The sequence below is a fragment of the Martes martes genome (genome assembly GCF_963455335.1).
Source record: "Martes martes genome assembly, chromosome: 8".
NCBI classification, from domain to species: Eukaryota; Metazoa; Chordata; class Mammalia; order Carnivora; family Mustelidae; genus Martes; species Martes martes.
Genome location: NC_137895.1, coordinates 80,438,046 through 80,462,896, shown reverse-complemented (window position 1 = coordinate 80,462,896; position 24,851 = coordinate 80,438,046). Strand labels below are relative to the sequence as shown.

General features: G+C 36.1%; 1 protein-coding gene across 4 annotated transcripts in view; it reads left to right on the top strand.

Moving 5' to 3' along the window:
* NELL2 (neural EGFL like 2) overlaps positions 1-24,851 on the top strand; it is a 400,524-nt gene that overhangs the window by 369,612 nt on the left and 6,061 nt on the right. For all 4 annotated transcript variants that reach the window (XM_080811935.1, XM_080811936.1, XM_080811937.1 and 1 more), the window contains exons 17-20: positions 10,646-10,786; positions 18,877-19,070; positions 20,109-20,285; positions 21,764-21,988. In XM_080811935.1, coding sequence (XP_080668061.1) covers positions 10,646-10,786; positions 18,877-19,070; positions 20,109-20,285; positions 21,764-21,988 — 737 coding nt within the window. The remainder of the gene's footprint in view (positions 1-10,645; positions 10,787-18,876; positions 19,071-20,108; positions 20,286-21,763; positions 21,989-24,851) is intronic.

The window sequence follows — 24,851 nt, the reverse complement described above, 5'->3', positions numbered from 1 at the left end:
ACTTCCCTTCCAAACTCCCTGAATGGTAGATAGCATCAGAGCAAAAGTATGATACAATCTGACATATATTTTAACAGAACTGTCTGGATGCTATGAATTCACAGTGGATGGTAGGAGGGAAAAATAGAATCAGGGATATTCATTAGGCTGTTATATTAATTCAAATGAGAGATGATGGTGGCATGGACTGGAGTGGTAAGCACGAACATGGTTACAAGTGGTGATTAGATTCTGGATATATTTTGAAGACATTGCCAGTAGGATTTCTGGATAGATTTGGTAAGAGGAGTGAGAGAAAGAGAGAAATTAAAAATAAATCTAAAGTTTTTTGCCTAAGTAATGGATGGTGTTGCCATTTGATGAAGTGGGGAAAACTTCAGAAGAAGCAGTTTGGTATCCAAGTGGAAACATTGAGTGAGGAATCGAATAACTGGGTGAGAAAACAGATAGGTTTGGAAGAGAAGAGAGTGATCTGAGAGGAAGTGTGAATGAGGTAATGTATTATTTTCCTACAGCTGTTGTACAAAAGTGCCACCAACTGGGTGGCTTAAAATAATAGGAATTTGTTACCTTATAGTTCTGGAGGATCTAAGTCCAAAATCAGAGATTCATCAAGGCCATGGTCCTTCTGAAGACTAAGAATCTTTCTTGCCTTTTCCATCTTCTGGTAGCCCCAGAGATTTTTTAGCTTGTGACTATATAACTGCAGTTTCTGCGTCCATCTTCATATTAGTTTTTTGTATGTGTGTTTCTCTGTGTCTTCTCCTCTGAAAAGGACACCAGTCATTGGACACAGGGCCCACCCTAAATCCAAGATGATTTTATGTCAATATCCTTACCTAATTATATCTATAGAGACTCTATTTCCAAATAAGGTCACATTCTGAGTTCCAAGTGGACATGAATTTTGGGGGACCATTATTCAACCCACTACAGGTAGTTTTCAGGATATTGATGGTTTTTGGGAATTTAAAGCCTTCCTACTAGATAAAACCACTATGAAGCTAGTAGAGAGAAAAGAAAAGATCAGAGAATAGATCCCTGGGGAGCTCACACTTTTGGAAATTGAGGAGATAAGACCTACAAAGAAGCCCAAGATATAGAGGCCAGTGAGGTAAAAAGAGAACTAAAAGTGGTATGTCCTTGCAAAATGAGGAAAGTATTTCAAGGAGAAAGGGATAAACTACTGGTAGGTCTTTCTCTGCCTTGATTTAAACTTTAATAGAACATTTTTTTAAAAAAAATACTGCATGAACATAAATTTTCTAAGGAATTATATGTCTTAAAGTATCTTTATTCTGCTTTCATAGATATTTGATAGTTATGCTAAGTATAGACTACTTTTAGTCTATACTTAAAACAGAACTTAAAACATTTCTGGGTCAAAATAATTGACCTTGGTCAAAATAATTATTTCACTGTGTGAGCATGCAGTGCTACATGTGAGTAAAATGATGCTAGACTACTTCTCATCCCTTTATATGTAATCTATTATATCCTTCTGGAAGATATTAAGATTTGTATTTTACACTTATTGTGAAATTACAGTCAGTGTGCATTTAGATGTGAGTCTTTCTTTTGTTCATTTGTGAGGCAGTGTTATATATGGAGTAAGGGTTTGATCTCTGTATCTAGGGTGTCTGGTTCAAATTCCAGTTCTGTTCTTCTATAGTCTTGGGGTAAATTACTTAAATTTTCTTAAAAATTACTTGCCTAAATTTATTCCTCTTTAAAATGGGGAGCGTGATAATATTTCCTACTTCATGAAACAGCTGTCGGCACTAAATGAGTGTATATAGGTGTATTGCAGATTGCAGGGGCTGCTACGTAGTAAGCCATGACTACGTATTGGCTATCAGGTCATTTTTCATTATTTGAAGACCTTGGTTTGGGGCTTTTTAATCTGAGGACTCTGTAGTGAAGAGTTCTTATTGTCTTTAAAGATATTTTTCTCCCATTGACTTTTCTGTATTCTTGGTATGAATTTTGTCTTTAAAAGATTTTATTTATTTATTTGTCAGAGAGAGAGAGGGAGAGTGAGCAAGCATAGGCAGAGGCAGAGGGAGAAGCAGGCTCCCCACCAAGCAAGGAGCCCGATGTGGGACTCGATCCCAGGACGCTGGGATCATGACCTGAGCCGAAGGCAGCTGCTTAACCAACTGAGCCACCCAGGCGTCCCTGAATTTTGTCTTTAATCAGAAGCTAGGCCTTTTAGGTTGGTGCTCTTTGCTTTTATTTCAATCATATTTTTCATCTATTTTCTATATGTTATGCTACCTCTACTTGATCTTCTAAGCCTTGTATTACATTTAAAAATTTCTCAGCTGTCTTATTTTTAATTTCCAAGAACTCTTCCTTATTCTTTGAATATACTTTTTTTTTATAGTATTGTGTCTTTTTCTTAGGGGTGAAATATTCTCTCAAATCTATTTGAAGATATTAATAAGAAATGTCTTAAGTTCTGTCCTATAATTATTTCTATTTCCTTCACAGTCAGTTTTTCTGATGGTATATCTTGCTTATATGTTATATACTTTTCTTAAGTATTTGTTGTCCCTTGATTAAACACATTAGTGTTTAAGAGTGAGTAAATAGAAAAACTGATTTTGAGCTTTGATTATGAAGTTTAAGTTTGCTGACTGGCAGACTTACAGTAAGTGAGCTAAAAGAGAGCCAGTTTTGTTTTGTGTTGGTTTTTATAATTTGAGATCTCTAAACACTGAAATGAAGGGACTTTGTTCCAAAGGATGGTAACTCCTGTATTGGCTGCCCAGTTTCTTCCAGATATTTTATCCATTTTCTTTACAGAAGAACCATCCATTGTGGCTTTAAGGATAATGGCTTTGTTTCAGCAGTCTGCTCAAGGTGGGAGGGAGTGGGTGGGTTGATTATTCATCAGTAGACTTTTAATTAAACCAACTACTTTCAACTCCATGTCTCACATTAGTTTTATGTGGAATTTCACGTCTCTTTGGAATTCTTCAGGGAGATTACTACCTGGATCACCTGTAGCACCCCACTATTACATATATATTCTAGGCTGACTAGCTTCCTTTGCTCTGACTATACCACTTCAGAAGTATATTCTATTTTCCAAGGAAAGACAAAAAAAGTACTGAATTTTCTTTTCTGCTGGGGGTGTTTTTCCTTTTGCCTTTGTTTGTATAATCATCATGTTGTACACTTTAAATATCTTACAATTCTATTTCCCATTATATCTCCATAAAATTAGAAAAAATAAAATTGGTTTTTTAAAAAGGAAGGTAAAAACATATATTTAGGAATAAATCCTGGCAAAATATGCCTAAGATAATCCTTTCAGAAAACTACAGACTATAAAATCTATAAAAATTATTAGAGAAAGAGGAAATATATCATGCCTCTGGATTAAAAGATTCAATAATATGAAGATGTCAGATCAATCCATAGAATCAATGCAGACTTTCTCCTCCCGTTTTTTGTTTTGTTTTGTTTGGGGTTTTTTGGTGAGAAATTCACAAAGTGATAGATGCAAAGCTTGAAGAATCAAGATACTTTTGAAAAGCAAGGGGAAGGGAGAGAGGACTTTCTCCAGAATTGAAGCTATTCTAATTAAGTCAGAATATTCACGAGTTTACATACCACAGCCCACCCCTAAAAAAACCCTTATGATAGTTGCTATTAAGGCAAAATGCAAGGAACACATAGGAGAAAGTACAAAAAACAATGAGTACTAGGAGATCTAAGGAAGGAGTCAAGGAAGGCTTTCCAGAAGGAAATTAGTCTAATATGAGACAGAGACAGGTAAGAAATAGGTTAAGGCAATGAGAAAGAGGAGCATTCCAGGCAGTAGCGACAGCATAGGCAAAGACTGTGAAGGAAAAAAAGAAATGTTAAGACCCCAGGAACTAAAAGAAAAATCAGGTTGTCTTGATCTTCTTTCTCTGTATGGTATGTCTCTGGACATATATAATGTGAACTTGGCCAGTCTTAAATCAACACAGAACTTGAGAGGGCTTTGTACACTGACTGAAGATAAGCATTTGAGAAAAAATATGTTATGCTTCCTTATCCCTAACTCCACTGTTTTTATCCTCAAATCTTTATTGACTTTTTTCCTAGATCATGATAAACATCCTCATAAGTACATGAGACTGCCCCTAGTTTTGCCCAGTCCCATCTGTGCAACATAGAGGTGCCACCCTGTTCCTCCCAAAGTATGCCTTAGATCAACCACATCACTCTACTGTTAAAGACTCTTCAGTGGCTCCTGATTGTCCACAGAAGACAAGACATTCTCTGATTTAAACCCTACTTGTAAAATTGTATTTTCTTTGTTCCTTTCCAGGTAATCAAAGGACATAAGTGAGCATGATTTATAAACTATGAAGGGTTATTTCAGAGGTGGAGGTGGAATTTATACATATTAATAGCCTGTATAAGCCAGGTACCACTCCCATGAGGCCTTGCATACTAAATGGCAGGAAACAGCAAACTATTAACAGAGAGAATTATTTCTCATTCAAAACCAGAAAACTCAGAGAGATTTGGCAAAATATTCAAAATTACATAGCTAATAAGCCAAAGAGCTAGAATTCACTCATATTAAGATATACACTGTGATATCTCAAAGCAGAAGCTGTTCCTGCAAGAGACAGCCTAATGATTGAAGCCTGTCTTCAGAGGCAGCCTAATGTGGGAAAGAACACTGGACTTGGCCATTAAGAGTGTTTGGGTCTGTTGTGTGAGCTTGGGCAATGTATTTGTTCTCATGGCTTCTTTGTGAAATAGGGATAAGAATAATTCACATGGTTGTAGTGAGGAATAAATGATATGATGACATTGTTATGTGTTTTATATGTATTAATGCTTTTTTAGGAGCAATCATTAACTTACTGATTATGAACTATAAAGTAATGAAAATAATTTTCACTAAATCTGCAGTGTTATCACCCAACTTGTGAAGAGGCTTTTATGCTTTTATGGTTCTCAAAGTTTATTTACATATTTTGCCCTATTTTATTTAAAAAAATGAATATGAAAAAAGTCTTGGACAATATTTTATATCCAGATCTGGTGTAGTTAATAAAAACAACACAATGCTCAGAAGAGTTTGCATTCCTTGAACACTCACATCTAAATGTTAAAAGCAGACTCCCCAGAAGCTCAATAAGAGAAAGAGGGGAATGACCTTGTGATTAAAAAAAAAAAAAAATGCTGCAGATAATCTAGAAAACAAATAATCCACATGTGGGTAATCAAGAGTTGATTAATTGTTTTCAGGATATTTAATTGCCTGCTGTTTATCGATATAATTTAACTACCAGTGCACAGGACAGTGATATAAATAGTCCAAGTACTATTTTTTATGACAAATGATGTCAGGTTTTTATTAATGATAAAGAGGATGAAAGACATGAGCTCTTATTATTAGACTTTGTCATTAAAAATAATGTGCTCATCTTAAAGAAGAGCTGGATTTTCTTTTCTTCTGTATAGAGTAGCAACTAATCAGTTTCCTCTTAGCTTAAAAGAGAGCAGGTTAAACTAATGAGCAGAGTCTGTTTTAGGCATGAATGATTCTAGATATTTGCACATTTTTATTCTTAGTTATGTTGTTATGATAGAAATAACTTTTATCGTGTATGGTAACAAAGTTGCTTATCACTCAAGTGTCTCATTCTGTAACTATATTTAATTTTACAAGGAAATAATTTGTCATTGTCTGAAGTGACCCTTTAAATGCTGATGGCAACAGCAATTTTCAGTTGAAAGCAGTGGCCCATGTGACATTCTAGAAGGCATCCATTCTTATGTTGTCATACCTGAGGGAGACAAAGAAAACAAGACACTGACATGTGTGAGCTTTTTTTTATTCATATCCTTTTCTTTCTTGTTTTTCTGCTTGCTGGTTTGTTTTTAATGATTGCCTCAAAAACATATGTGCTTTCTAGAAAATCTATCCTCAACAGTGCCTTCCACTTTTATTATCTAAGTTGATTTTGATCCCTGGGGTATGACTACTGTTCATGACTGCTGTTGGATGGCTAAATATTATTTGGAGTTTGGATTCTCTGTGCTCTGGGACAGCATTTTAATATCGTCACTAGCTGACTGTTCTAAACGTTGCTACTACGGGAGTTTTAATTGTCCTTAGGGAATTGGGAACTGGTTCCTTTCTAAGACAGAATATGTAATGAAATCACAGGTTTTCATAAAATGTATTTTTAGTTTTCTATATAATGTACCTACAGAGTACAAAATTAAGGTCCTTATAATCAAGACTAAATCATAGGAGCTTATACATTCTGTACTATTCTTTTTGAAAACTTTTATTCAGTTCAGAAAGTAATTTGTTCAAACATGGTAGTTCTCACTTGGAATGAAATAATAACATTTTTCTCTCCTCAGTCTGCTGTTCCCTGTAAATCTAACTCAATTAGATAATGTGAAGTTTGGGTTTTAACTGACCAGAAGAAAATACCCAAGAAACGAATTCTTTGAAATTTTGTCTTTACTGTTTTCTATATAAAGCATAATATATGCATATTTGAAAATGCACACAATATGTGTGTCACTTATATGTTAAACATATTATTATATTCAAATTTGTATAAAGATAAAATATACTTAATTCTTAAATTGTGGATCAGATTTCCATTCTTCACTTACTAAATATTTACTGAATAACTGAGAACATATATACCATCAAGTAGCTTACATATATGAAGCTGTTTGTTTTAGCTTTGGCTTTAATTAAAACCATGAGCCAAACAAACATGCCTTCTGGTGGGAAGTGCATACTTTGGTGATTCAAGCACACTCATTTTCTGCTGATTTTCACCAAAGCAGAAGAGTTTGCATACACAAATCAATATTAGCAGGGACATGAAAGTGTAAAATGAAGTACTATATATTATATTACTTGGCTAGTTTTTCTCCACTATTCTAAATAATAGCAAGTATATCATTTGAAGCATGACATAGACATCCTAAATATTTTATAAATTGAGTCCTATTTTAAATGAACTAAGGTATTTCACTACATGAAGAATTACTCACCACATCCTTCTGAAATGTGACTAATTGCTCCATACTGTATTTTGTTGTTTTCAAAATTTTAGTCACTTGTATACCAACTTTATCGTTTTTGTTATATAATGTTTATACCATCATTTACTTAATATTGTTTCTGTAATGTAGGTCACTTTTTAAATGTAAATATAATTTCACTACTGTACTATTCGTATCACTTGCTATAAATGGAAATAATTCAGAAATATAAATACCTAGCCATTAAAATTGTGTATTACCAGGCACCTGGGTGGCTCAGTGGGTTAAGCCTCTGCCTTCAGCTCAGGTCATGATCTCAGGGTCCTGGGATCGAGACCCGCATTGCATCGGGCTTTCTGCTCAGCAGGAAGCCTGCTTCCCCCTCTCTCTCTGCCTGACTCTCTGCCTACTTGTGACTTCTCTCTCTGTCAAATAAATAAATAAAGTCTTTTTTTAAAAATCCTGTATTATCACCTAAATAACATGACACTGGTGGCAGATATATGACATGTTGGGAAACACTGTCCTATGTGATTGTAAATTCAGATTTTTATAAATTTAATTCTCTTAAAACAGAAGACAGTTTAGATGTATATTAATCTCAATGAGGCAGAAGTTATTTCTGGTTTGTGCATCCTTGTTTCCCCAGCACTTAGTACTTGGCACATAACAGGCATTCAATAAAAATTGAATGCAAATTAATGAGTAGTGCATATATTTGCATATTCATCATCTAAAATACTGCTTAGTAGTAATAAATAATAACACAAACAGGAAATGAAAATACATTTTTCAAAAAAGGAAAATACATTTGTCCAACATGCGTTTGTATTCCTAGTCTTTAGAACACGAAGTAATATAATACGTTCTCATTAAACTTCAGTGAGCATATTTGTAACTTAGGAAAGGGTGCTGCAATGTAGGAGAGAGAAGTGGGCCCAAGGCAGTAAGGAGTGGGTCTAGCGATTGCAAAGAGGGAGGAGAGAAAGTAAGTGAGAAGTAAAAATTGAAATATATATATCTATGTCATGAGATCCAAGCTAAGCCCGCAACTGTGTTCAGGCAATAAAAAAGGACTAAATTAAAGGCTAAATACACATGCAAAAGTTGTTTCAGTGGAGAAGGCTCTGTTCCATTAATAGTTACTTGCAAATCACCAATACTAATGACCAGATTCTTCTAAAACAAGATACTTTACAACTTCCCCCTCATGGCCTTTCTTCCAAGAAACTCACTTCTAAAGCCGAAATCCCAACCTGTTTTCTTTTGTCCATGTAGTTAAGAAATGACATAATCAATTTTCTGCATCATTTGGGTTAGAAGAAAAGACTGTATTAGCTGAAATGAGCATAGCATTTTAGCCCCATTTATAATCGGAGATTCATCAGTTAGGGAGGCTCCTGAAATACAAATAGGCTATTTCATAAAGCCTAGGAGGCCTCAGTAAATGGAAGCAATCCACATCAGCTATTTGTCAAGAAGTCAGTGGTTAGCTGATTTGACCACTAACAATTATTTTGACAGTAGGAATTACTGACAGTAGGAACTAACTCTTCAGAAGAGGAACTACAGAGGCAAAAGATTTCTTAGTTCAGAAATGATGTTAAAATTTTGCAATGATATAAAATATATATATGTATGTATACACATATATATAATGTGTGTGTGTATATATATATGTATACCTACATATATATATATATATACACTTATTGCCTAATCTAAGAGAATGGTTTGCACTTTGTTTTAGTGAGGGGATTCTGGGCTTGTCAAGAAATAAATGAGGGATGGCTTATTTCTCTTTTAAAAAAAAAAACCAACAGTGTATTTATTCAAAAAATTTGTCTCTTTCTAAATTGAATAGAGAAAAGGCAAAATTTTAAAAAGAAAATGAAAGGAATATATATTTCCAAGAATTTGGAATTAAATGGGATAGAAGTAGGAAGGAAGTAGATTCTGTGGAGCTGAAGTGGACTGTGTTCAGCTGAGAGAGGACTCTAAAACGCAGGCCTTCCCTTCACCACGCGGGACACTGTCATGCCTGGTCACTGCAGCAGGCACTGCGATGCAGGTGTGGCAAGTATATAAGAAAGGGCTATCCTACATTGTTGAGTAGAATTTTCAGTCGTGGCATACAGCCGTCAGGATGGAAGTAGGGTTCATGTGGATATTTCGGCAGCCATGATGTGCTGTCATCTCAGCATTTAGCAGGGTCTGAGTCAGTCAGAGCACCAAGCAGAAGGGGGCACTCTGTAAGGCAACTCCAGGAATTACTTTTTCCTCTGTGAGCAAAGGAAGAGACCTGGATTGAATTTGGATGTTCTCATCATTAACAGACTTAATGAATAAGCCCATAGTATCAGATAAGATTTTTAAATGGCAGCATGCAAAAATCTGACCCAAAAAGTAGAATAAAAGGCTCACACTATTCGGGAGTAATAATAAACCATTGGAGGAAATATGTGAGACTGAAGATACATAGCTGTCTTTGTTTAGACAATTTTCCCGATTTCAGCCTTTGTCAGCTTCTATGAAGGAACACACACCTGAAAATCAGGCAACAGTGAACTTTTAGGTGACCTTGGTTAAATCCCATAATTTTCTTTTGCCTCATTCTTCTTCCATATGTTCAATAAGCAATCTACCTGGCAAGGTTTTTGTTTGTTTGTTTGTTTGTTTGTTTTATTTTGTTTTGTTTTGAGGGTTGAATGAGGTAGTATATGTGAAACCCATTAAAAATTGACATAAATGGGGGCACCTGGGTGGCTCAGTGGGTTAAAGTCTCTGCCTTCAGCTCAGGTCATGATCCCAGGGTCCTGGGATCGAGCCCCACATCGGGCTCTCTGCTCAGTGGGGAGCCTGCTTCCCTTCCTCTCTCTCTGCCTGCCTCTCTGCCTACTTGTGATCTCTGTCTGTCAAATAAATAAATAAAAATCTTAAAAAAAAATTGACATAAATGGTATATATTCTTGAAAGTATTAAGCATGTTGCTATTGCTACTGGAGATGAATGAGATTTTAGTCAGGTGGGTAGGTTAGGTTTATAGTAATAAAAGACCCTAAAATCTCAGTGGCTTAAAGCAAAACGCCTGATTTTTTGCTCATATTCCATGTTCATCAACTAGGGGAGGACTGTGCCCCATATCACCCTCACTCAGGGACTCAGACTGATCTTTAGAGCCCCTGGGGACTGTCGGTCATTGTGATGGGGAAGGGTACATGTGAATCACAGACTGCATCTTAATGTGACACATGCCACTTCCTAATTGGCTTCATGCATTCATATGGCAATCCTAGCTTGTGTCCAGAAGAAGAGCTAGAAATACATGGTGAGCAGCACTAATGACCCTCATAGACCATTTCTTTTCATTTTATCCATTTTTGATGACTTTTGCAGAGGAGCCATCTAGCTATTTCTCCTGTTACTAATACCACTACCTTCTTTCTGTATAGCTTTCAACAACCAAGTAGACTTTCTTGAGTTTCTGTTTCCTCAGTTTGAAGGATTTGCTGGCACTAAAACATCTAGTAGCTCTCTAGCAGAATATTTGAGTTTGGGGCAGAGGAAGGCAACAATTGTATAACATCCCGTTTTTGTTTTCTTTGCCAAACAGACATAGATGAGTGCTCTGATGGCTTTGTTCAATGTGACAGTCGTGCCAACTGCATTAACCTGCCTGGATGGTACCACTGTGAGTGCAGAGATGGCTACCATGACAATGGGATGTTTTCACCAAGTGGAGAATCTTGTGAAGGTCAGTATAAGGAAAAGAACTAGAGTTTAAGAACATCTTTTGAGCTTGAAATATATGCAGTAAGGTGTAAATAGTAGACATTGATGTGATGTTTAAGTTACTGGTGATTTTTGCTGTGTGTTTGTACAATGATGATTGGGAACATGTTACAATTGAAACTTTGCTTACTAATTATGATAATTAATTGACTTTTAGATATTTAGAATTTGTGACACTAAACTGGTTCTCTCCAGACATCTGCAACTGTTAAAGGATGTTTTTAGAATGAATAAACCATAGTATCAGATTTTTAAATGGCAGCAGGCAAAAAAGCTGACCCCGAAAGAGCTAGAAAAAATAGATGAGGCAAGCACAATAGAAGGAAAATAGAGGGAGAGAAAATAGGATAATGATATGGCCAAGGATAATATTCACAGTACATGCTACTCTGGACTATTCCTAACCTATCACTTGGCTGGCAAAGTTAAGAGCTGTTTAGTGAATGTTGAATGTTGGATACAGAAGACATGATCCCTGCTTCAGAGGAGATTTCAATCTCATGGGAGTAGAAAATTTAATCGGTTCATATATAATTACTTACCATTAATTTTGAATTATTTTCAGTGAATTGACAAACAACTCTGCCCCTCTATATCCCCTATTAAAGGGCATGACTTTTTAGAAAGCAGGCAGGCTATACAAAGACTCATGAATAATTGCTAGGGAAACCACCCACACTGAAAGGATTTGCCCTCAGAAGTTTGGCACGGGAATCCTCAAGAAGTTATAATTTTCTCCATTTGTATTTACACCTTTATAGATTAACAACCTGAGAGAATAATGTGACTAAAATGACACAGCAGTGAAAGCCTTGGAGAATCCAACTTAACAGTACTTGACACCTAAATGATAAGGTGTCTTTTCTTCTTGGACCTCAGAAGGTTTTCACACAGTAAAGTAGTGAAGCAGACTAGGGTGATAGATGTTTCCAGTGCGCTTTGCACTGTGCTTGCAGCTGCAGAGCTCTGGGCCTTAAGTAGAGGGATCATCTGAATTTTCTGCATAGGAATGGGAATGCTGTTGCCTTACCAGGAGCTAAAACCTGGCTTTTGCAAATAACTGCTTCATTGTGGTCTGAGGGCTTTGCCTGGCCCTCCTGAACATCTCAGTAGAGAATGCGAGTGCTGCAGAACCCTGGGCTACAGAACCCTGGGCCGCCTGGAACCATGGATTGCAAATCAAGAGGCAGATCAGACTGATTTTGCACTTCTCTGATAAACTACCATTTTCATGAAGTCTACTTTTTTTTTTTAAGTGCTACCTTTTTCTTAAGATTATCTTTTACTTTAAGTTATACACACAAAGAATAAATATAAGCTGATTATCAATAATTCAGGTCACACACAAGTACATAGATTAAAGCTGAAAATGCATCTTAATTTTATCCCTCCCCTTCCTCATCTGTTCTTCTTCCCCAGGGGGAACCTGTGTTTAGTTTTGCTCAGTACCCTAGTACACCCTTTCCATGCATCGGAATGTGAAGAGAAAAAACACATACCTCTTCTGACTATCTCACTTTACATTTGCAGTGGCACTCACTATCTTTGAAATTTATAACTGCAGATCTCAAGAGGGCTGTATTAGTTATCTATTGATGCATAACAAATTACCCCCAAAACTTCGCAGCGAAAAACGACAAAAATTCTCTGACAGCTTCTGTGGGTTTGGAATCTGTGGATAGCTTACCTGGAGGCCTCTGGGTCCACAGCTTCTCACGAGGTTGCAGTCAAGTTGAGGGGAGTGGGACTCTGCTTCCAAAATCGCTCATGTGGTTCTTGGCAGGCCTGGTTTCCTACAGGCCCCAAAACATAGTTGTCCAGACCAACATTTTGGAGTCACCGTTTCTTTCCTTTGTATTTCATATCCAGTATATTAACAAGTCTCATAATTTTGATTTTCAAAATATATTCCCAGTCTTACCACTTCTCACCATGTGTGTTGTTACCACGTTGACCTAAGCCATCATTATCTTTTGTCTGGACTAGTGTCACTTTCTCCAAACTGGTTCCCTACTTCCTCCCTTGACTCCCTTAGAGTCTTTTTTCTCTAACACTAGGGATGATTTCTTATAAGTCAGAAGTAAGAGCATGCTCCAGTTCTGTTCCAATGCCTGGAGCCTTTCGATCTCTCTTCAGAGTAAAATCCAAAACCCAACAATGGCTTATAAGAGTCTACATGACATGAGTATTTGGCTTTCTTGCCATTTCACAAATATACCAAACTAGTTCCCTTCTCATGCACTCTTCTTTTTGTTGTTGGAATGTCTTTCCCCAGATCTTTGCATTTTTCTTTCATATGATTCAGATTTCCTCCAAAATGGCTTCTTTTGGAGTTCCAACTTAAAATAACATACTTCTCCGACACTCTTCATTTACCTTGCTTCATTTTTCTTCATAGAAATTATAAGTTCTCCTGAAATGATTGTATATTTTTTGCTTACTTGTTTATTATCTTCTATAGAATCTTCTCTAAGACATCTAAGAGATTTTTTGTGCTTGTCAAGCACCAATGCCGAGGACAGTGCTTGTCACATAGTAGATAATATGCTCATTTGTCCAGTGAAAAAGATTGAGATGGATAAAAATTGAGAGAGATACAAGGATACACATAATATTTAATCAAAAGTACATTAGGAATACAACCTCTGTTAGAAGTAGACATATAATAGGATATATAGTAGATATAGTCCTATGTTAGAACTAAATATATAAAATAGTGATCAGGACAGAATAACAAAGCATAATCAGTACACTCACAAATGTTCAGAAAGTAACAAGGAAAACTAAAGTAGGCATTAAAATAACACATGATAAAGATGAAGATGGGGAACTAAAGGATTGTATGAGATGTTTATGCAAAACAGACTTCAAGGAAATTCTTTAAACATGGAAACAGCAGGAGATCTTTTTTTTTTTTTTAATACAACTCTGGAAAGATAATTCTACTATTATCTTCCAATAGAATTTTTAATGATTATCAGAGAACCTGCAACTTTTTCAGAAGATAATGTGCTCTGAAAGATGCCTTAAAAAGATGTTATAAAAAAAAAGGCTAAAATGCTTCTTCTAAACAACTATCCATTTGCTAAAATTTCAGAGATTTGTAGAATTGTAATATTAGTATTTAGAAGAATACAGTTTTAAGAGTATGATTATATCTGAGCAGGTGCCATATTTCTGTTGCTAAAAAAAAAGGCATTTCAAAGTGGACAAAGTCACAGCAGTAGGTTCACAATTACTCTGAAGACATGCATAAATATATTTGAAGACATGAATAAATAACTGTGTACTGTTTCACCACTTTTCAGGCTGCAGTTGAATAACCTACAACATACATGTTGATAAGCTGCATTCATACAAATTATATGCTGTTTTGGTCATCCATTTATCTCAGAGGTATAGATATTTAATTCCCAGATAATGTGCCTGTGTACCATTTTCCTTTTCCATGTCATCATTTCTACTATGCCTAGAAATGTCTCTCTCTGAGAATAAAGCCCTGTATTTTTTTTTTACATAAGAATATTTTATTTACATGCCCACTCTCACCCCGCCATTGCTTTAATTTCTGGATTATTTTTACGTGTGGTGAGGCTTTTGAACTTGTAAGACCAAAAAAGAAACAGTGTTTATAGGATAGCATCTAGTATGATGCTCAAGCCAAATATTGTAAATTCTTGACCTAAATCAAGAAGAAGGACAAAAATGAAATGAATCCAGCTTACCTCAACAAGCAGTTACTGAATCTATGCACAGGTACCTTCAGGTATTTGCCAGGCATCTGCTGCACAGAAACATAAAGGAAGTGTGGTCTCTGCTCTCAGCCTGTGGAAGAGATAGAATATGTACCACAACTGTCATACAAGATATAGTGACTTTCTTAATAGAGGAGAAAGCTATAAGGCTGAAAATAATAAATACTTAAGAAAAATATAAATGTAGAGCTGTTAGGAAACAGAAGAAGAAATGATTCCCCGCTTGGGCACAAGAAAGGCTTGAGTGTCTAGCATTTGTATGAGGACTTTAAGTATGCTGTGATTATTGGTAAGTTGAGAAAGGGAAAGAGAGATAAGCAAAAGAAGTAGCTTTAAATGTCTTTCTAAGAAGGTTGAACTTGACTCCAAAGGACCATTTTTGAGAAAGGAAATGATGAAAATATATCTTCACCAAATCCATATTTGGGCCCAGTTCTATTTTCTGAACTCCAGACCCATATATTCAACTATTTGCTGGACAGCTCTACTTGGAAGCCCAGAAGAAAGTGTAATTCAACATGTCCTAAACTAATTTGTGCCTTTCTTCATCCTGCCACCCACTTTCACTCCACAGCGAAGTCTTGCTCTTCTTTCTTTAAATAGGATCAGCCAGATATTTCCAAGCCAGAAATCTAAACATCATTCAGGACCACTTCCTCTCCCTAGTCTTCAAAGCTAACAAATCACTAAGTTGCTTTATTTATTTAATTATTTTTTCTATTTTTGGAAGATTCTCTCCTGTTTGTTTCTTTCTGTTCATCTCTTCACTGCTAATGGTCAGTTCAGCACTGTGCTTAAGAGCACAGACTTGAAGCCTGACTACTTGGATTCTCACTTGGGCTCTATACCTTACTAGACCTAGGGAGAGTTATGCAACATTTCTATGCTTCAACTTCCTGATCTATAAAACTGGGAGAATAACTGTATCCTTCAGTTGTTGTGAGGATTAAATGAATGATTATGTGAAAGCACTTAGAATCTGGCACACACCAACCAGTAATAAGTATTTGCTTTTATTATATGACCATTGCTTACCTAGACTACTGAAACAGCCTATTAATTGATCTCATGGCTGTAAATTCGAATCCACTGAAATCCTTTTTCCAAAATGAAGTAAAAGGAATCTTTCTTTAAAAAAAATCTGATTTTTTCTTGCAGTTCCCTAAAATGACATTTTATTGTCTTTATGATGAAGTTCAGATTTCTTTTTTTTCTTTTTTTTTTTTTAAGATTTATTTATGTGAGAGAGAGAAAATGCAGGGGAGGAGCTGAGGGTGAGGGAGAGAGAAACTCAAGCAGACTCCACACTGAGTGTGGAGCCCAGTGTGAGGCCCAGTCTCATGACCCATGAGATCCTGACCTGACCTGAAACCAAGAGTCAAACGTTTAACTGACTGTGCCACCCAGGTGCCCCTGAAGTTCAGAGTTCTTAACACAACTTTTACTTGGGCCCTGAGTACCTCTTTAGCTCACTGTCTAACTACTCTCTTTCTCCTACACATTCAACTCATTCCCTCTAACACATCTTGCTGACTCTAAACTTTGGGTTTTCAAGTACACCTGTACCTCTACCTAGACCATCCTTTCCTTCTCTTGCTTGGCCAAATCTTATTCATAGTTTAATTGCCACTAGAATGTATATGTGGGCAAGAGGAAGATCCAGAAAGAGCTACCAGTGTGATAGGAAGCAAGAAGATTTATTAGGGAGGGAAAATGAACTGTATCAAATGCTGCTGTTAGATCAAGTTAGATCTGAAATGAGACTTGGATTTGACAACATTATTTCTTCAATAACTCACTAAAGGAGTTATCAGTATTTTTAAAGTTGAAATTTTTATATACCATAGTAGGTTTGTCAAAGCACAATATACACCTCTTGTGTGCATTTAATTTAGGAATTTTACCTTATAATAAAACTCTATGTAACAATGAGTTCCAAAACTCTGTACTACCATTCAATTGAGAGTAGTCTCTGCATTGGGAAACCAGTGTAGATAACAAGCAGGGGATCGGGGGGAGATGAATTCAAATTAATTCAACTCCCATTGTATAACAAAAGATAATCACTGGTTCATCATGATTTTCCGCCTATGCATTTCTCCAGGTATGACAAGTACATATCAACCAATGTTGTAAGTAACTTTTCACTCTAATTCTTTATTGTAAACGTGTTTATTTCAGAGCACATGTTCTTTTTGTGGCTGGACACCTCTTCTTTGTCTTCTGGAGCAGATCCAAGGATTATCTCTGCCTTTAAGAAAAAAATACATTACCTGACAGCAGAGCTTTTATTTTAAATGTCAAGCAAAATGAAATGATTGTAAAAATCCAGTCATTGCCATTAATGGAATAGTATTCATACAGTGGATATTTAAAGGGTTATGTAGTAAGAAATATTTGTACAGTTTGTGGTCAAAGAGACCAAATAACTATGGTTAATGTTTTTCCTATGTATTATAGTTCCTAATTGTAACAATATTTAATAGGAAATGAAGATCAAACCATCAAATATATCTTATTATTCTGAATAGACCAAATATAGAACTATTTTATAAAGTTATATAGAATTTCACTTCTTGTTCTTTCTCTAAATAGCATCAGCCAAATTTCTCAGATCTGAAAAAAAAATACCTATTTATATACAATGGTTTTATATATATATATATACACACACACACACATATATATATATATATCAATGTACTTTTAAAAAATGTGAAATATATCATCATGCTGGCCAACAGTTCTGCTTTTGATCATACTCTATAATTATAAACTGTATTATCCTTGACAAATCAGGCTATAATAATGTATTCACTGTAGTTTAACAAGAATCTTTTCAGCCATTGTCTCAATTCGTTGGTTTTGTTGAGGTGGAATTGATCAAATTCAAGGCAAATAGAGAGAAATACAGCATGTGGCTTATTTTGAGGAATGCATATATGACAGAACTTAATATTTAATAATTTAAATATGGCTAAAATATAACGTTGCCTAGACCACATCTTCAGCAATGTTGAAACCAAACCATTTAAGACAGGTAACCACTAAAGTCTATCTTTTAAAATTTTCTAAGAAAAGCAGTACACAGTTCCCCTGGTTAAAAGCTATCCATTCCATCTTCTCTCTAACCCACTTCTTCTGCTTTGATTTAATTCTTTCTTTCTTGACCTTTACTCAGAGGAAACAGATGAAGTAAGAAATAACTGCTTACTGCCACTCATACAATATCCCTGAAATGTATTTTGGCTTGTGATCTTTAAATTATGGGGATAGGGGCACCTGGGTGGCTCAGTGGGTTAAGCCTCTGCCTTCGGCTCGGGTCATGATCCCAGCGTCCTGGGATCGAGCCCCATGTCAGGCTCTCTGCTCACTCGGCGGGAAGCCTGCTTCTCCCTCTCCCACTCCCCCTGCTTATGTTCCCTCTCTCGCTGTGTCTCTCTCTGTCAAATAAATAAAATCTTTAAAAAAAAAAAAAAATTATGGGGATAAATAAAGTGAATCACATCTCTTCTTAGAGACCTGATCTGTGGGTCAAGATATGTTTGCTTTTCATCTGTATGAAAATGGTTTAGGCTGTGATTGCCATTGGAATAGTTGAGGTCAGGTGAGGAATGGGTCATTGCCAGTTGAGTGAGGCAGGAGCCAAAACAATCATCTGAAATGGAAAAGTTAATAATTGGGAGCTGATTTGTGAGAGAGATGGTAATTGCTGGTGGTCAGTTGCCCTCCGTGGGTGGGGGGCAGTCTGTGAGGACAGTATGAAATGCCTGACTGTATGTAAAGAATGCCCTCACCTGGGCCAAACACCTGGGCTTACGTGGGGGTGACAGGTGGGTGCTTGAAGCTGAATAAAATGCCTTGGAGGCCCCATGCCACTTCATCTACCACCAAGAAAGGATTTGGGGTAAACACTGAGAATGGTTTTCTGAATACAAACTCATAGGCACTTTTAGAATGTCAACTGCCACTGCTTTTTGTTTGATAAATTGAGTTCTATTCTTACTTTCAAAAAATATAAGTATTCCATAAAGCCTGATGGTATTTACAGAGATATAAAAGTTGAGAATCTAACCAAGGTCATCTGGTGTTTGAAGTCAAGCATGATAATGTTTTCCTGTGAAATCCCTAGATCATTAACATTGCTTTAGTCAGCATTTAATAGGAAATACATGCCAGTAAGATGAGAATTAATTTACAGTTGAATGCTTTGTGTTAGAGACAACGTGCCTGATTGCAGTTGTTTGAAACCGAGCATATTCTAAGCACATTGCCTGCTGCCTTTTCTTGGCTGTAGATATCGATGAGTGTGGGACTGGGAGGCACAGCTGTGCCAATGATACCATTTGCTTTAACTTGGATGGTGGATATGATTGCCGATGTCCTCATGGAAAGAACTGCACAGGGGACTGCATCCATGATGGAAAAATTAAACACAATGGTCAGATTTGGGTGTTGGAGAATGACCGGTGCTCTGTGTGTTCATGTCAGGTCGGTATAAATAAAACACTTTAATCATTTTTATTGGGATGTAATTTGCATATGTTTAAAATGTACAGCTTGATGAGCTTAGACAAATGCATGCATCTACTTAACCACTATCACAGTTAGCACAAAAGGACATTTTCATCTGCTCATAATGTTGTCTCTGTCCTTTCTTAGTCCCATACTGTCAGCCTGAAGGATACACTGATTTGGCTCACTTGTAGGTTAGATTTGTATTTTCTAGAGCCTTCTACAGTAGGTAGTACATATAGTACATAACTTTTTTTGTCTGACTTCTTTCTCCCAGCATTGTTTTCAACATTCATTTATATTATTTTATAATATAAAATATTTCCTTTTAATGCTGAATAGTATCCATCCTATGGAAATGCCTCAATGTGTTTATCTGCACATGTTGATAAAACTTTATCGCTAACTATGCTAGTGCTTCCAGAGGAGCAATATCATATTTGGATGAATGTATAAATGAAGCCAGAATGGACATACTTTGGCCTATGAGTGAAAATAATCTGTTTAGACTGGGTTTCAGTTTTAAAGGGACGTTCCACTTTATTTATCCAGTCGATAAGAGTGACTTAAATTATAGTTAGATAAATAACACTCTGTATGAAAGACTCAATTATTATGAAAGAAATTGATAACAGTTTGTACACAAACTCAAGGTCTAATTTATTCCATGAATTTAACAAAAGGTAAAGCTTGTTGACTAACTACTAAATACAAACACACATGCTCTCACACAAAACAGAATTTAGGTAGTAATCTAATTACTACACTAATAAACAAGTACATGTATATTTACATATGCATTATCCACATTCATATACACATAAGGACTGCGTAGTGATTATTTCATGTGGGTCATTTCTGAAAATTTGCTGGTCAAGCAGTGTTTGGAAAGGAAATTGGAAGTTCTCTAACTTGAGTAATTTCTGTGTGTTAGCTACAAAATGTAACTAACTTTAAATCTATTACATTGAGAAATGGAGGCTTTTGGTAACTGCTTTCTTCTTTCTTATACAGAATGGATTTGTAATGTGTCGTCGGATGGTGTGTGACTGTGAGAATCCCACGGTTGATCTTTTTTGCTGCCCTGAATGTGACCCAAGGCTTAGCAGTCAGTGCCTCCATCAAAATGGAGAAACCTTATATAATAGTGGTGACACCTGGGTCCAGAACTGCCAACAGTGCCGCTGCTTGGTAAGTTTAGCTACAGGAAGTACAGGGGCAGTTCTGGCCCAGAATCTAACGAGGGGACAGTCTTGCCCTCCCACATCTGCCAGTTCTCAGTACCTACCTAGCCATAGTGCTGGCAGTTACAAAAAGTGAACCCAGTTAGGATGACAAGATGGCAGGCATGCAGTCAGGACCCGTGAAGGCACATCCTGGAGTGAATGTTGGATGGTATGTCATGTACGTCTTTCCAGAGTCAAGAAGAAAAGACTCTCCTGGCATCCCCAGTCCCATTCAGCTTAGGTTTACTCACAGACCGTTATAAGCAGAACAGCAGCATTCATGAAAATTGTAATTTTTTTGTCCAAGTAGAACTTCTGTTAATCCATTTCTTTCAGTCATGCTCAGACTTAAAAAAGAAACAAAAACAAAAAAACACATACTTTTTTTCCTTCTAAATATTTTAACATTAACACTATTCTAATGGGCACCTGTTTTACACATGATAAGGATTTGCAACAAATAACTATTAGAATATTAGAGTTGAATGTGTGTATTTACAAAACTTCTACTGGGAAAAAAGAAAATAAAGACTTGATCAGGAAAACATCAATCTTTTTTCATTTGACCAGACTTCCTGTTTCTTTTGAGTAGTGTAAATGAAAAGGAAAATTGGTCTATGTGTCTTTATAGAAGAAAGTTTCACAGATGCTACTTCTAAAGTCATGGCTAGTTTCCTTTCTATTTGTGTGAGGATATTTTTGAGGCAATGCTTTTTTGTTGCTTCCTTTTTATACTTTAAACCCAAAAATCAATTGAAAGAACAAGGTCAGTTTCTGTGCCTGAAGGCTGCTTTCATCTCCAAGACCATGAGATTCAGGATTATGAAGAAAATAGGAAACAGGTGGGAGCTAAATTTTAAAAAGATCCAATTCACACAATTTTCCCATGTGGAATAAAGAAGCCTGAAATCAGTTCCTAGTTGTTTTTTTCTCCAAAATTCCTAACCTGAGAAACATATAAATGAACAAAGAAAACTTGTCAAATTCCCTTCATATTTCAGTTGATTTTCTTGTAAATGGACAAAAGTTTCTTTATACAGAAGGCAATAAATGAGAAGGTGGGGGGGAAATCAAAAGAATGAAAAAAGCACCTAATATGCAAAAATCTAAGTAAAACCTTCTTCCATAGTAAATGATTCTTCTCTGTTCAGGGAAAAGATAGGAGAATGCAAATTTGATTGTTTTAAGGGAAAGGGTTCTGATTTTGTTCATTGTTATTCTTGTTTAATCTTTGAACACTCTCAAAATCCAACTGAAGTACGGACCTCAACACTTTGATAGGCCTTTTGTAGATTCCCTGCAAGATTCATGGCTTTGAAGGTTTGAGTATAAATATCCATCAAATAAACTGAGTATTCAGTAAACACTGTGCTCCCCCACCCCTCCTCCCTCCATACCCTCCCTTCCTCTCTTCCTGCCCCGGTGCATCTGCTTTTCTTACAGCAAGGGGAAGTTGACTGTTGGCCTCTGCCTTGCCCAGAGGTGGAATGTGAATTCAGTGTCCTCCCAGAGAATGAGTGCTGCCGGCGCTGTGTCACTGACCCTTGCCAGGCTGACACCATTCGTAATGACATCACCAAAACTTGCCTGGATGAGATGAATGTGGTTCGCTTCACTGGGTCCTCTTGGATCAAACATGGCACCGAGTGTACTCTCTGCCAGTGCAAGGTAAAGCCTATTAAATCCAAGTAGGGAGACCTTGGCCAGCTGTACCCAGGGCTCATCGATATTAATGTGTTTATCCTGGCCAATGGAAAGCATTTTTTGTTTATATTTATTGTTGAAACAGAGGTGGGAGGAGGGCCACTCAGCTTTATTAGTGCCAAGGCCAACTGCCCTGTGCATCCTCAAAGTATATTCAGAGAGAAGGAAGTGCATGATCAGAAACCAGAATGATCAGTTATTTATGTCACCAGAACAGAAAGAACCTACTTAAATTGTCCTAGAGAATCTAACTGTACACATCTTTTTAAAAAATCTACAATACAAACTTCATGTTTCTTTTTTCATGATGGAAGACAATATTATTTTATTGATTTTTATCTGGTCCTTTTATGAAGTCTGTAAGGTATATCGACAAAGTAAATATATTACATTTTCCAAAGTGAAAATCAATATGGAAAAAATGGGCATATTTCTTGGTTTGTTGTGGCCAGTTACATTGGGTTGAAAATTTTAAGATCTGTTTATTTTATTCCTACAGTTGGAGAAAAATCATTATAAAGATTTTTCTTCTTATTCTCATAGGAAAATAGAGCATGTACCTTTTACTTCAATGAGAACAAAAATACAGATAATGTAGGCAGTATATAGAGTTCATGATACTGGCAAAGTTGAAAGCATTCTATTTGATTATTGTTCCTACCAATGTTGATTCAGTGGTCACTGTATTTCATAGTCATAATTTTTGAATCAACACTAAAACTAACTAAATAATCTGAAGGCTTAATAACAACAACATAGGAAAGCAAAGATTCAGATTTTTTTCCAGCATAGCACAGCCAGATATCTCTAACTACTGCTTTTTTTTAAAAGTACACAATTCCATTAATTTTTTTTTTCAGAACAATTTAATTCAGATTCACTTAGCACAGATTCTTACTAGAGTGGCTTGATGTAACAGGACAAAGAAATATAAAATGCTTTAAGCTTTGAGACACTATTATCTATTTCAAACCAAAATTTCTGTCTCTTTCAATGTAATTTTTGTCAATCAAGCAAAGCTTCTTGAGTGAACATTTCATGCGTTTCCTGAAAGTGCATTAGCAAATTTGAAAGTTACTACAACTACTGCTGCTACTACTACTACTACTAAAAGTGACTTATCTATATGCAGTATTGCTTTAATACACATTTAATATGAGTACACCTAGCAGTGCATATCCAGAAACTTTAGCATTAAAGACCAACAGGAAAATACTTTCTGACAATTAATTACCAACTAAAGTTAAGTCCCTTTACACTCTTTTTAAAAAAAATATTTTATAAGTAATCTCTAGACCGAAATTCAGCTCGGACTCACAACCCCGAGATCAAGAGTCACATGATCCACCAACTGAGTCAGCTAGGCGCCCATATACACTCTTAATCCGACTAAGATTATTGTTCTGAGAAGCAACAGCAAAAATATAAAGCAGGTGATAGGATGAAGAACACACAAATATGGCTCACACAGATATTTCCAATAAAAAAATCCATTCAGTAATAGAAAAACATGAGAGTTTTCTGGGTGAAGAGCATAATACGTTTGTCATTTCCAGCCTTATAAACAAATAGGGTTTTTTGCCTCATGATAGAAATGAATGTATTCCAGAAAGTGTATTTTAGAATTAAATTCATTTTTTGTCAGATAAATGCTGATTCTCAGAAGTTACTATTTGATGCTGTTCCCTTTTCCCTTCTTATTAAATATGAGTTATAAAAACATGTGCTATTTTACCAAATTTAACCCAATACACATTTTATTTTGTGTATTTTAAAAATAAAATGGATGCAACAGGCTACAGATATTGCATTGGAGGTGAGCATTTTCCAAATTTGGAATCACCATTTTTACTTTTTACACAATTACTTTTTACCTGAACTACTCTCCTATGAATTATTCATTGTAGTCAATAAAATACATTGTGCTGGGTATTATGCTGTACCAGGAGTGTAATGATACGAAAACAGATAGAACTATTCTGAAAGTATTACCCAATACCTTATTGTCTTCAACTATGCTGTCAATATGGTAGTAGTACCCTATATGGCTATTTAATTAATTAAAATTAATTAAAATTAAAACTTCAATTTCTCAGTCACCCTGCCACATTTTAATTGCTCAATAGCTACATGTGGCTATCAAATAGACAGAACATAAAAACATAAAAAGAACATTTCTCCGCAGCTGCCTGGGTGGCTGGTAGGTGACAGCCTCTGCCTTTGGCTCAGGTCATAATCTCAGGGTCCTGGGATGGATCCCCACATTGGGCTCCCTGCCTGGTGGGGAGTTTGTTCTCCCTCTCCTCTGCCTCTCTTTCTGTCCTCTTCTTTCTCTGGTCAAATAAATAGATAAAATCGTAAACACACACACACACACACACACACACACACATACACACCCCCACAACATTTCTCTCATCACAGAATGTTCTGCTGACAGCATTGGTCTAGAAGTGAAGAATGCAGTATCTAAAATCAGGCCACCTGGATTCAAACAAAGCCTGGTTGGCCATTACTAGTAATGTGACCTCAAGGGATGTTCACAAATCTCTTTGTGGCTCAGTTTGCTCCCCTGGGGGGGAAAAAAAAAATAGTACCTACCTAGGAATAATTTTAGAACCTACATGAGAGGATTGCTATAAGAATTAAGTGAGAAGATCCATAAGAAATTTCCTTACAATTTCATGCACATTCAGAGTAAACACTCAATAATGACTATTCTTATTATTGATAATAGAGTAAGTAGATATTAATCAAGTCATAAATAGATAAAGACAACATTCTAGACTGTGATGGATGCTCTGAAGGAAAGGAGCACTATGCTAAA